At 34.5% G+C, this 14,442-nt stretch overlaps 1 protein-coding gene across 1 annotated transcript in view; it reads left to right on the forward strand.

Annotated features, from left to right (window-relative positions):
• The window catches only part of OSTM1 (osteoclastogenesis associated transmembrane protein 1), a 41,413-nt gene that overhangs the window by 12,855 nt on the left and 14,116 nt on the right, over window positions 1-14,442 (forward strand). Inside the window, exon 2 of the mRNA XM_037844411.1 lies at window positions 640-754. Coding sequence (XP_037700339.1) covers window positions 640-754 — 115 coding nt within the window. The remainder of the gene's footprint in view (window positions 1-639; window positions 755-14,442) is intronic.

Genomic DNA, 14,442 nt, shown 5'->3' on the forward strand with positions numbered 1-14,442 from the left:
TTTGCACAGTATGAGTTTCTTTCACTATTGAAATGATCTGTGGAAAGCTTATTCTTTTAACTGGGTAAAAACTGTGTGGGTGAACTGTATGCGTCACATTCTCTTGTGGATTATAAATCTTTGAACCAAAAATTGCCCAGAAGATGAAACCAAATGATTTTTAAGCATTTGCCCACCAGATTAAAAATATATATAAGTAATACAAATTCAATGTAGAAAAACTTAGACAGTATAAGAGAGAAAATAAATCATCCATATTTCCGTTATCCAGAGATAACCCATTGCTACATTTTGATGAATAGCTTTCAGAACTTTTTCCTAAGCATAAAAAGGGAGCAATACGAGCACATACAATTTGGACCTAAGTAGTTGAGATTGCATATAGAAACAAGTACTTATTTGAAAAGTAAAGATTTTCTTCCCTTTTAAGTGAACCTGGTACCCAATACCAACAAATGCTAGCTGCTGTTGTTTTATTACCATTTTATTAATGTTATTATTATCTGATCATATCAAACAGAATGTTCAAAGTTTTATAATAAATATTTTAATTATTTGCATAAGGCCTTTTGCCTCAAGTTATTGTTTGAAAAGTCTAAAAACATTCAGATTGTATTTTTTATCTTCTTTATGTTATAGAATTCTTCTGAGAGTCATGGTTGTGCCAGAAGTCTCTTAATGACAGACAGAATGCAAATAGTTGTGATTCTCTCTGAGTTTTTTAATTCCACATGGCACGAGGCAAACTGTGCAAGTAAGTAATTCTTTTCATTTTCATGCTGTAGTTACGGTTCAGTGGTATAGATGTCAGATTTTATTTTAGTGGATTTTGGAATCTTTGAAGCTAGATAATACTCTTTATTGCTAAATGAACTGTGATTGGCACCATGGTTTATTAGTGGGAACTACTCGGCAAATACTGAAAGGTGAGAAAGTGTAGTGGTACAAAGCATGAGCTTCAGAGTCAGACAAATCTGAGTTCGATTCTAAGCTTTCTGCCACTTACTAGCTAAACTTACTAGCTGTCAGACTTCAGTTGGAACTTCAGTTTCCTCATCTGTAAATTGATGGTAGTATTTGGAACCTACCTTATAAGGTTATTTTGAGGATTAAATGAAATAAATTGTATAATGTGCTTAGCTCAGTGGCTGACACATCATTAATGTTCAAGAAACGTTAACTGTTTAATATAATAATTATGTTTATAATAATCTGTCAAATGGGGGGTGATAACTGTTTTACCAGCTTTGCAGGGTTGTGTGTGTTTATATAGTAAAATGAGATCTATTTTCATGTATTTTTCAGAAAAATTAAAATCACTATTTCAATTCAAAAGTGATTTTGAATACCAGCTATGTGCTAGGCAGTTCTTGTCTTCCAAGACTTATAATCTGGTGTGGGAGGAAGATACATACACTTACAAATGTAACCTAAATGGACAGATAAATGCCTTAATAACATTATAAAGTCATTGGGGAAGTAGAAAATAATTCTTATTGGAGAGGACTTGGAATGACTTCCTGGAGGAGATACTTTTGAGCCTAGGCCTTTATGACTGGGCATGATTTCATCAAGTAGAGGTGAGAGGAAGGACATTGCAGGTAGAGAGGCATCATAGACTGAGGCCAGAGGCATAAAAGGGCGGCAGTTGTTCCAGGGTCCTGGAAACACAATTGAGAAAAAGTTGGAAAGGAAAGGTAGGACCTCGACTGATAGGAGTTTATCACTTAGTCTGACAGTTTTCATACTGCTTCAACACCAGCATATTATTAAGAAAGGCTTGCATACTACAGTTATCTTGGAGGTTTACAAGGCATGTGGTTTATTAAAGGCACTGAGAAGTCTTGTGGGTTAAAAAACAACTTTTTCATGTCACTTAACCTAGCACTTTCAAGGCTTTTTTTTTTTTTTAAACTACAAAGACCTTTTGATTTTGTGGAACCCTTTAGGAAGAGGAAGAGAAGAGACCGGTAAGGAGGTTATTCATATAGTTTAATCAAGAAGCAGGGGCAGTGGAAATAGAAAGGACAAGATGGAGTTTTAAAAAAATCTTTATACTGGTAAATCATGAAGTAGCTTAACTTTTCTCTAAAGACTTATCTTTTTTTTAGTTTTTTTTAAGCCCACTTAGAAAAATCCATTAATAAAGAAAAATATGTTAATTATAAATAATTTAAAATCAGTTTATTAGAATAAATGGGGGTTTACTTCTTTTGACTGACTTAATTTATGTACTTAACAGAGGTAAAGCTCTTTTCTTTTGAAAGGTATTTTGTGATGAAGACTTCACTAATTCAAAATAGCTTTCTCCCCCAGTTAGTTTGAAAAAAAAGAAGGAAAGGAAAGGAAAAAAAATGTTTTACAGCATATTCACTCAATGTGGTAGTTATAAAGCTTTTAGAATAAGTTTTTAGTGTTCCTTTGATTTTCTATGAGGCATCCTATCTTGAAAACATTCCTTAAATTGAACTTCCACTGAAGAAAAAATGAACTGCTGAGGAATTAGATATGAGTTATTCAAGAGTCTCTTACTTCCTAATTAAAATTGAATTGGTCTAACACTCCACTTTGTCTAGTTTATGGATGGATGAGTAGAAAAATAGGGGAAGGAAACAAACAGACAAAGGTACCCAGTGTTCTTTTTTACTTCAATTGCTCTTTTTCACTCTAATTATTATTCTTGTTATTTTTGTGTGTGTGCTAATGAAGGTGTCAGGGATTGATTTGGGTGATGAATGTACCACTATGTAATGGTACTGTAAACAATCAAAAGTACAATTTGTTTTGTATGACTGAGTGGTATGTGAATATATCTCAATAAAATGAAGATTAAAAAAAAAATTGAATTGGTCTAGACACACGGTCAGGTGAAAGAAACTTTTATCCTAAAAGTACATATGTACTAGATGACTGGATTGGCATAAAAGGAAGGCTTAGTTTTCATTGTATTTACATTTGTACCATTTGGATTTTATGCCATATGGATTTAATAACTATTTAAAAATATATAAAATTGTAAAAAATTGAATAGAATGCTCAAATCTAGGGTGAGTGTATATTAGATGTAGTCAGAGCGACTGGTTATTTTCTTTTCCAGGATTATGCATTTTAAAAAACCTATCTTCCATTCATTGATTCATTCACATTTTAAAGTTTCATCATAATTAATATTCTGTATTTTAAGTGGAAATAAAATATAACTATAAGTTTAGACTCCCTAAATTTTTCAGCTGTTGTCTCTTGGGCTGGGCATTCTAAAATAATTATTTTAACTAGAATTCTGTAACCTGTACCAAATTACCTGGAAACACTGCTGATCATGCTGTCTGCATACCTATTTAATAAAGATAATGTGAAAATTTTCTGAGAAATGTAAAGAATTATCCAAATAACTAAAAAATTAACTTAAAAATTTTTACCAAAATTAAATAGAACATTCCTAGTTGAGCAACACAGTCTTCTTAAAAAGTATTTAGAGATTGGGAACATGAGAAAAGAATTTTGAAAGAAGGAAGAAGTGGGGGAACCGAAGCAGGTGAATAACAAGTCAGCAATTGAATTAAATAATATTTCACAATTTACAGTTCATTCATAGCTGTTGTTTCATTTGAGCTTCACAGTAAGCCCTGTGCTGTAGAATGAGGGTTCAGAGAGTGGAAATGAACTGCAGATATTAAGAGTCTAGAAACAAATTCAAAAGGCTTTTTAAGCTTGTTCATTTGAGTGTTTTTTCATGAGTTAATGCCTAATTTTGTTTAAGTACTGTTGACAAATTCATCGTGCAGTCTCCACTTATAAATTATAAATACACTCTACTTAGTCCTCAAAAGTTTAACTTCTATGGTGTATACATTTTGCACATTACAGAAGGCTTGATCTTTTACTGAAATTGTAAGTGTAAAACATCTTTTTTCCAAAGAACAATTAATATTACACAAAATTAAAACTAAATAGTGTAAAAACTTTTTAGAAGTAGAGTTGCACATTTTCTAATATTAACCCTTAGCAATGATATGTTATCAGTTCAAGTTCTAAGATAACTCTAGCATCTGCTGTTCTATTAAATCACTAATTCCATCCAATCCTGCCTCTTTTATTTTCTTAATGAATGATGAAAAAGCCTTCTCTTTACTTTTGCACTTAAAAAAACAAATTCATATCCTATCTCTCCAATCATTGTTTTTTACATCATTGGCCTTTAAATATGTGTTTAAGAACACAGGGGATGTTTATTCTTTTAATAAAATGAAAGAAGAAAATCATATTGCACTAATATCTTAAGCTAATTGTGTCTGATCAGAAGCTTGGCTAGATGCTATCATTTTGTATTTATGTGAAAATCGCAATATAAATATTCAAAACAATTTCTGGATTATTTGCCTTTTGCTTTAAATACAAAATGACTGATTGATTGGTTTTCTCAGAACCTGTGTGAAATGGTTATGCCAGCCACTAACCCATTTGCCTGTTACCTTTTCACGATGATCTAATTATTAGTTATTAAACCTGCAGATATACAGCCAATGATACCAGCAATAGGGATCCTCAACTACAAATGATATGGAGTGCATTCCATTTGGCACATAAAGCCGCCATGAGAAGGAAAAAAATTACAAAAGAAAAAGACTATTGATTTCTTTAAGAAAATTGTTTTAACTGCGACTTGAACCAATGCATAATCCATTTTGTAGGAATATAGCTTTTGATATAAAATGACTGTTCCTTTCTCATCTTTACTATCAAACTGAAAATTATAATTATGTAAGAAATAATTCTTTTAAAAGAATCTAAGGGGCTGTTAGAATTTTTAAAAATATATAAATGTAAAAATACAAATATTATATAAAAGAATGTTATTAAAATCAATAAACTGTCAAAAACTGCTTTTCCATTCTGTTTGCTCTAGCTGTGACATAGGGTTGGCATCTAGTCTCTGCAGTTAGTAGTCAATGAAAAGAAGACCAGGAGCCATGGAGAGGAGAGAGTGCCAGCCATGTACCACTCGCATCTCTTTTCTCCTTAGAATTCCTGTGTCTTTGAAAGATATTTGTCTTGGTAGGAAATGAGTTATTAGAAATTGATGAAAAAGTCAAAAGAACTGTTAAGAGCTTAATTCTGCTGACTCACATTACAAATAGCAAGGGAACTAGTTCTTCCCTGTGCAGAATGACTACTAAGAATTAAAGAAAATATAGTAAAGATTTTCTCCTGTACATAATTTTAAAATTGTTAAGACACCAGAAGGGTATTATTGACACAGGGACACCCTTCTTAGTGGTCTTACCCATACGAGAATTGTATGATCAGCAGAGTGACCAGATTTTATAAGACTATGTTAATGTTTCATGATAAAGTGTTTTGGTTCTTTGGTGATTAGTATCCAGTATGAAGTATTATTGTTATAAGATGGACCCCATAATTATCAGTTAATACTGAAAGCCTACCCTTTATTTATGGTCCAAGTGATAATTTATGAGCACAGTGATACAAATGAAGTAATATATAATCATGATGCACATTCTGATTCATCAAAGGAAAATTAATTTTTGATTAGTATATATAACTTCTTATGCCTTGATTCTTTAAAAATCAATAATAAAACTTAATGGTTAATTAAAAAGTTATTTAACCAGTACTCTGTTCCCAATATTTTATCTAAATGGAAATATACTAAGCATTAGGCTCACTTACTTGTATTTTAAAATTTAAAATTTCTTAGTTTTCATATTTATTAAACTTAATTGGGTTGTTCAGGTGCAGAGTTACACAGTTCATAGTATATTTTCGGAAGCTTGCGCTCTTTTCCAGAAATTGGTGATTATCTCTGTTGTATTTTAAAAAACTAGTTTTGAAAAACAGTAGGAATCTTTATACAATTTCCTCATAGATGCTGAATACTTTATTTAAAGATGCATAATTCCTGTAATAATAATTCAGAAAGTTTCTATGTAAGATCTTAACTTGAATCCTTAATACCTTTAAAAATTTCTCTTGTGCTGATGTCTGAGCCTTACTGAGAAAGAAGCTATAATAATGTATCCTTGATGAGACTCCATTGATTATCTGAGATGAGGAAAATTCATAATGACCATTTCATTTATTGCTTATAGGAAATTTTATTGTTACTAATATCCTTTAACTTACTGATTTCTAATGTATAGTTTCTCTCTGCTTATAACCTTATGCTTCCAATTCTTGCAAATAGATAAAAGAGGAATTATACTGGAATTCCTTTGTTTTGAATCAGAAAGTCAAGACCCTTTACTAATGAAGATGTTTTTAACCCTATTATATAAATGAACTCCCTTGTGCTTTATAATACCGCTGTCTAATGATCATTGAAAAAAATTTTAATTTTCAAATAGCTTTAAGTGAAAAGGAATGGCTGTTAGTATAATGGAAGAGATTTAATTTTTTCTTTTTTCAGAGACACTTTCTTTATAAATGACATATTTATAAAGAAATTATTTATTTTAATTACGTATTTTGTATAGAAGAAATTACTCTTTCATAGTAATGCACTTTATATTATTACCTTTGCAGAAAATACAGGGACCTACACACCCATTAATCCCTATATTGTGTATTTTAGTTGTCATGACATGGCTTGTTGCAACAAAGATCTACAATTGCCATGGGTGAAATTGTGCTCTCTTTATTTCCAGTGTATAACATCAACCTTAAACACTAAAAACTTGTTTGGTCTTGTTTGCCTAATATACTAATATTCTGTATATGTATAAAGGTGTTTGTTTTTGTGTATATCTACTTTGCCTCAATTGTAGAAGGATTCAAGGCTACATCATGATATTAAACCAGCATTAAGAGGGATGAATGTTTATATATATATACATATATGTATGTATGTATATGTGTGTGTATATATATATATTTAAAAGAATCTTTATTTGAACATTTTGAAATGTTAATTAAGAGGAATCTTAATTGGGAGTCTGGAAAGCATATTTTGTATTTCAGTGCCTTACTAAGTGCATGATCCTCAGTATATCACTTTAATCCTCTGGCTTAGTTTCCTGATTTGTAAAGTGATCCCTCAGATTTTTAAACAATAAGGTGAAAAGTTAGAACAGGACTCACCTTGAGAAGATAAAGCTGCAGAGAATTTAGAGTCCATGAGTCACCAGCAGGGCCCCATGGACCTCAGGGGTGGACCGTGTCCTGCACAAGGGGCCTGCCCCAGAGGATGAGTGGGGTTGCACTCCAGCTTTCTAATTTGTTCACCCAGAGTGGGTGTCTTTGTAATTTGCCCAGCAGAGTCTTAAAAGTACTAGTTGTCATCCTGTTCACCAGCTATAAGATTCATCTCAGTTGCTAACCCCAATCAGTTGGCAGTGCCTGCCTGAATCCCTGTGGTATGATAGGAAGCATCATTAATCTATCTTTAATGGGTAGTGGAAGGAGTGGTGGCATGTGTTTGTTGACTCTGAGTCTTGAACTTTAATAGTTTAGAATGTAGATGTGCATGTTTTATTTCTTTTGGAGTGTTTGAGAGTACAGGTTGGAATCAGACTGAGTAGAAGTTCCAGCTTTTCACTTACCAGCTGTGTGACCTTGGGCAACTTACTTAATTTCTCTAAATCTCTTGTTTTTCTTTTTAATGCATTTTTATTGAGATATATTCACATAACATACAATCCTTCAAAGTGTACAATCAGTTGTTCATAGTTGTGCATTGATCACCACAATCTTTGAACATTTTCATTACTCCAAAAAATAAAATAAAAATTAGAATAAAAAAGAGCATCCAAAACATTCCATTCCCCTCCTCCTGCCATTGTTCATTTACTTATTTTTACACACTCATTCATTGTTTTTTTTTAACTTTATCAAAAAATTAAAAATAAACAGACAATAAAAAACATTTCAAACAAAACCAAAACAAAGGAATAAGAAAAAACAAATAACCTAAAATAACTACATTGCTTCCAACATGTTCCTACCCTACTCCAAGAAAATAAACAGACTATAACCCAACAAAGGAATAAGAAAAACAAATAACCTAAAGTAACCATATTTCTGTGAACTTGTTCCTACTGTACCCCCCAGAAATTAACAAACCATAGTCATTCCTGAGCATTCCCAGAACATTAAATTTACCCTCCATAACTTATCTATCTTATTAGATTATCATTTCCCCTTCATTATTGCTAGGTCCCCATATATTCTACAATATAAAACATATATTTTACGTTTTTCATAGCTTTCACATTAGTGGTAATATACACTATTTCTCTTTTTGTGCCTGGCTTATTTTGCTCAGCATTATGTCTTCAAGGTTCATCCATGTTGTCATATGTTTCACGACGTCATTCCTTCTTATTGCCGCATAGTATTCCATAGTGTGTATATAGCACATTTTGTTTATCCAGTCATCTGTTGAGGGACATTTGGGTTGTTTCCATCTCTTGGCAATTGTAAATATTGCTGCTGTGAACATTGGCATGCAGATACCTGTTCGTGTCACTGCTTTCAGATCTTTGGGTATATACTGAGAAGTGTAATTGCTGGATCAAAAGGTAATTCTGTATCTAGTTTTCTAAGGAACCGCAAGACTGTCTTCCAGAGTGGTTCTATCATTACACAGTCCCACAAACAATGAATAAGAGTTCCAATTTCTCAAAATCCTCTCCAGCATTTGCAGTTTCCTGTTTGTTTAATGGAAGGCACTCTAATTGGTGTGAGATGATATCTCATTGTGGTCTTAATTTGTATCTCCCTAATAGCTACTGAAGCTGAACATTTTTCATGTTTTTTTTTTGGCCATTTGTATTTCCTCTTCAGAGAACTGTCTTTTCATATCTTTTGCCCATTTTATAATTGGGCTGTCTGTACTATTGTTTAATTGTAGGATTTCTTTATATATTCAAGATATCAGTCTTTTGTCAGATACATGGTTTCCAAATATTTTTTCCCATTGAGTTGGCTGCCTCTTCACCTTTTTGAGAAATTCCTTTGAGGTACAGAAGCTTTTAAGTTTGAGGGAGTTCCCATTTATCTATTTTTTCTTTTGTTGCTTGTACTTTGAGTGTAAGGTCTAGGAAGTGACCTCCTAATACAAGGTTTTGAAGATGTTTCCCTACATTATCTTCTAGAAGTTTTATGGTACTGTCTCTTATACTGAGGTCTTTAATCCATGTTGAGTTAATTTTTGTGTAGGGTGTGAGGTAGGGGTCCTCTTTCATTCTTTTGGATATGGATATCCAGCTCTCCCAGCCCCATTTGTTGAATAGACTGTTATGTCCCAGTTCAGTGGTTCTGGGGGCCTTATCAAAGATCAGTGAACTGTAGATCTGAGGGTCTATCTCCAAATTCTCAATTCGATTCCATTGATTGATATGTCTCTTTTACCAGTACCTTGCTGTTTTGACTACTGTGGCTTTATAATAAGCTTCAAAGTCAGGGAGTGTAACTCCTTCTGCTTCATCTTTCTTATTTTGAGTGTTTTTAGCAATTCTAGGCATCTTCCCCTTCCAAATAAATTTGATAACTAGGTTTTCCAAGTCTGCAAAGTAGGTTGGAATTTTGATAGGGATTGCATTGAATCTGTATATGAGTTTGAGTAGAATTGACATCTTAATGACGTTTAGCCTTCCTATCCATGAACAAGGAATATTTTTCCATCTTTTAGGTAAAGGTATCTAGTTTTCAATTTCTTTTAGTAAAGATATGTAGTTTTCTATGTATAGGTCTTTTTCATCCTTGGTTAAGTTTATTCCTAGGTACTTGTTTTCTTTAGTTGCTGTTGAGAATGGTATCTTTTTCTTGAGTGTCTCTTCAGTTAGGTCATTTCTAGTGTGTAGGAACATTACTGACTTATGTGCATTAACCTTGTATCCCACTACTTTGCTAAATTTATTAGCTCTAGTAGCTGTGTTGTTGATTTCTCAGGGTTTTCCAGGTATAAGATCATATCATCTGCAAATAATGACAGTTTTACTTCTTCCTTTTCAATTTGGATGGCTTTTATTTCTTTGTCTTGCAGGATTGCTATGGCTAGCACTTCTAGCACAATGTTGAATATCAGTGGTGACAGAAGGGATCCTTGTCTTGTTCCTGATCTTAGAGGAAAGGTTTTCAGTCTCTCACCATTGAGTACTATGCTGGCTGTGGGGTTTTCATATATGCCCTTTATCATATTGAGGAAGTTTCCTCCAATTCCTACCTTTTGAAGTGTTTTTATCAAAAAAGGATGCTGGATTTTGTTGAATGCTTTTTCAACATCTCTTGAGATGATCATTTGATTTTTCACTTTTGATTTTTTAATGTGTTGTATTACATTGATTTTCTTAAGTTGAACGATCCTTGCATGCCTGGAATGAACCCCACTTGGTCATGGTATATGATTTTTTTAATGTGCCTTTGGATTCAATTTGCAAGTTTTTTTTTTTTGAGAATTTTTGCATCTATATTCATTAGGGAGATTGGCCTGTATTTTTCCTTTCTTGTAGCCTCTTTACCTGGTTTTGGTATTAGAGTGATGTTAGCTTCATAAAATGAGTTAGGTAGTGTTCCATTTTCTTCAATGTTTTGAAAGAGTTTAAGTAAGATTGGTGTCAGTTCTTTTTGGAAAGTTTGGTTGAATTCCCCTGTGAAGCCATCTGGCCCTGGGCATTTACTTGTGGGAAGGTTTTTGATGACTGATTGGATCTCTTTGCTTGTGATTGGTTTGTTGAGGTGTTCTATTTCTTCTCTGGTCAGTCTGGTTTGTTCATGTGTTTCCAGGAAATTTTCCATTTCCCCTATATTATCTAGTTTGTTGGCATGCATTTATTCACAGGATCCTCTTATAATTTTTTTATATTTCCTTGGAATCTGCAGTAATGTCAACTCTCTCATTTATTATTTTGTTTATTTGGGTCTTCTCTCTTTGATTTTGTCAGTCTGGCTAGGGGCTTGTCTATCTTGTTGATCTTCCCAAAGAACCAACTTTTGGTGTTATTTATCCTCTCTATTGTTTTTTTGTTCTCTATGTCATTTATTTCTGCTTTAATCCTTGTGATTTCTTTTCTTCTACTTGGTTTAGGATTAGTTTGCTATTTATTTTCTGGCTTCTTCAGTTGTTCCATTAGTTCTTTGATTTTAGCTCTTTCTTCCTTTTTAATGTATGCAGTTAGAGCTATAAATTTCCCCCTCAATACCACCTTTGCTGCATCCCATAAGTTTCGATATGTTGTGTTCTCATTTTCATTCATCTCTATATATTTCACAATTTCTCTGCTATTTCTTCTTTAATCCACTGATTGTTTAGGAGTGTGTTGTTTAACCTTCAGATATTTGTGAGTTTTCTAAGTCTCTGATGGTTATTGACTTCCAGTTGTAGTCCATTGTGATCAGAGAATGTGCTTTGAATAATTTCAATCTTTTTAAATTTATTGAGGCTTGTTTTATGGCCCAGCATATGATCTATTCTGGAGAAGGTTCCATGAGCACTAGAGAAGAATATGTATCCTGGTGATTTGGGATGTAATGTTGTATATATATCTGTTAATTCAAATTGATTCATCAGATTGTTTAGGTTTTCAGTTTCCTTATTGGTCCTCTGTCTAGTTGATCTATCCATAGGAGAGAGTGATGTACTGAAGTCTCCCACAATTATTGTAGAAACATCTGTTGCTTCCTTCAGTTTTGCCAATGTTTGTCTCATGTGTTTTGGGGCAACTTGATTGGGTGCATAGACATTTATGATTGTTATTTTTTCTTGTTGAATTGTACCTTTTATTACTTATAATGACTTCTTTGTCTCTTATAGCATCCTTACATTTAAAGTCTATTTTATCTGAAATTAATATTGCTGATCCTGCTTTCTTTTGGCTGTAGCTTGCATGGAATATTTTTTTCATCCTTTCACTTTCAATTTCATTGTGTCCCTGTGTCTAAGATGAGTCTCTTGTAAGCAATGTATTGATGGTTCATATATTTTAATCTGTTCTGCCAATCTGTCTTTTAATTGGGGAGTTTAATCCATCCACATTCAGTGTTATTATTGTGAAGGCATTTTTTGACTCAGCCATCCTAGCCTTTGGTTTATGTTTAGTCAGATATTTGCCCCCCCTCTTTATTTCCTTTAATGTACTCTTACTAAATCTCTTTAGTTCTGAGCCCTTCTCCACCTCTCTCTCCTTTCTTTGTTACTCTGCTGGGAGGGTTCCCTTTAGTATCTCAAGTAGGGCAGGTCTCTTGTTAGCAAATTCTCTCAGTATTTGTTTGTGAAGGTTTTAAGCTCTCCCTCAAATTTGAAGAAGAGCTTTGCTGGATAAAGAATTCTTGGTTGGCAATTTTTCTCTTTCAGAATTTTAAACATGTCATACCACTGCCTTCTTGCCTCCATGGTGGCCACCGAGTAGTCATTGCTTAGTCTTATGTTGTTTCCCTTGTATGTGATGATTGCTTCTCTCTTGCTGCTTTCAAAACTTGCTCCTTCTCTTTAGCATTTGACAGTTTGATCAGAATATGTCTTGGAGTGGGTTTATTTGGCTTTATTCTGTTTGGAGTTCGTTGGGTGCCTATGATTTGCATATTTATGTTTAGAAGGTTTGGGAAGTTTTCCCCAACAATTTCTTTGAATACTCTTCCTAGACCTTTACCCTTCTCCTCCCCTTCTGAAACACTAATGATTCTTATCTTTGTGCTCTTTATGTTGTCCATCATATCCCTGAGATCCTTTTTGATTTTTCAGTTTTTTTTTCCATTCTTTCTTTTGTACTTTCACTTTCAAGTCTGCACCCTTCCGGTTCACTTATTCTTTCCTCAGCTTCCTCTAGTCTAGTACTGTGTGTATCCAGAATCTTTTTAATTTGATCAGCAGTTTCTTTTATTTTCATAAGATTGTCTAAATTTTTTTTACTCCTGCAAATTCTTCTTTATGCTCTTCTAGGGTCTTCTTCATGTCCTTTATATCCTGTGCCATGATGTTGTTTGTGATTATTTATTTGATTAACTGCTCCAAGTACTGTGTCTCCTCTGGTTTTTTGTTTTGGGTGCTTGGGTTTGGGTTATCCATATCTTTTGGTTTCTTCATATGCTTTAAAATTTTGTGTTGTTTTTGGCCTCTTGGCATTTGCTTATCTTGATAGCGTTCTTTTAGTATATGCAGGCTTATTTGAACAATTATCTATAATTTGTCAGAGCTACAGTTTGGTGGAGTGCACTTTCTCTGATATACCAGCAGATGGCACCACCGAGCCACCTATACCCTCAAGCCAGTTCTCCCCATCTTCGTCTATGCAGTGAGTAAGGGTCCAATCAATGCACCGAATTTCCCTGTGTAGTTGGTGCAGCCAGCCCTGAAGGTAGGGGATTGTGCCCTGTGCCATTAGGGAGGGAAGGTGGCTTTAAGACTCAACTCTCTGAGCCATTCCTGGAGACTTAAAGCTGTTGCATGAGTTCAACCCTTTGGCTCAAGACTCCCCACAGTCTCTCACTGCTGCGGGCTCACAAGTCCCTGGGATTGGTGTAGGGCCCTTGGGACTTCCGTGCAGGACGCCATCTCCAAGCTGTCCACAGAGGGAAGATTGCACAACATCACAGGTGAGCGAAAACCCCTAGGGACTCGGCTGCAGCACCATGCAGTGGTGTTCCCAGCCTGCTGAGAAGATGGCTGTATGGGGCATGGTAATTTCCCCCTTCTGTGGACCTCTGCCTTCCTAGATCCTGGACAATTAGCTCTGGGTGTGCAAAAGGTTATCCTCCATGCCAGATACTGAGGCAGGTGCCTGGGGCATGGAAGACACTCCCCACCGTGCTCGACTGCGTAGCTCTCGCTCCTGGCTCCGCAGTCGCTTTTCAGGTTTTTAAACTAATTCATCTCCAAACGCCGACCCCCAGTTTCTCCGAATCATGGCATGGCTGCTGTTTCCCCAGCAGCCTAACTCACTCATTTCTGAACACACACTCTCTGTTTCACCAAGTGCACACACCCTGTGGATTTTGTGGAACTTGTCAGCTGGTGCAATGCTGGAACTGGTATTCTTGAGCACTTTCTGTCTTTTATCTAGTGTTTTTCATGGAGAAGTATTTTGCTCTGTCCTTCCTAATCTGCCATCTTGGATCTGCTCTCTAAACCTTTGTTTTTTAATATGTAAAATAGAGATAATGATAGCTCTTACCTCGTAGGATTTTGGCAAAAACTAAATGCATAAATGTGTTTAAAGTAAAAGCAGATTGCCTGGAACATAGCAAAGACTCAGTAAATGAAGCTTTCATGGTGGTGGTGGTATCTCTTAGCGTGTGATGTCCTGGAGCCCATATTTTCAGTCTGGGTCTTGTCCATCTAATTCTTTCTATTTGTATTGCAACCTTTCTCTGGATTATTTCTGTAGCCTCCTATTCTGTCTATCTACTCCCAGTTGGGGGAAATCATATTAGATGGTCCTGAGTTTCTGAATAAGGGGGGATATAAAGCTGTCTGTTGAAATTAAGGAG

Source organism: Choloepus didactylus, chromosome 7 (assembly GCF_015220235.1).
Source record: "Choloepus didactylus isolate mChoDid1 chromosome 7, mChoDid1.pri, whole genome shotgun sequence".
Lineage (NCBI taxonomy): Eukaryota > Metazoa > Chordata > Mammalia > Pilosa > Megalonychidae > Choloepus > Choloepus didactylus.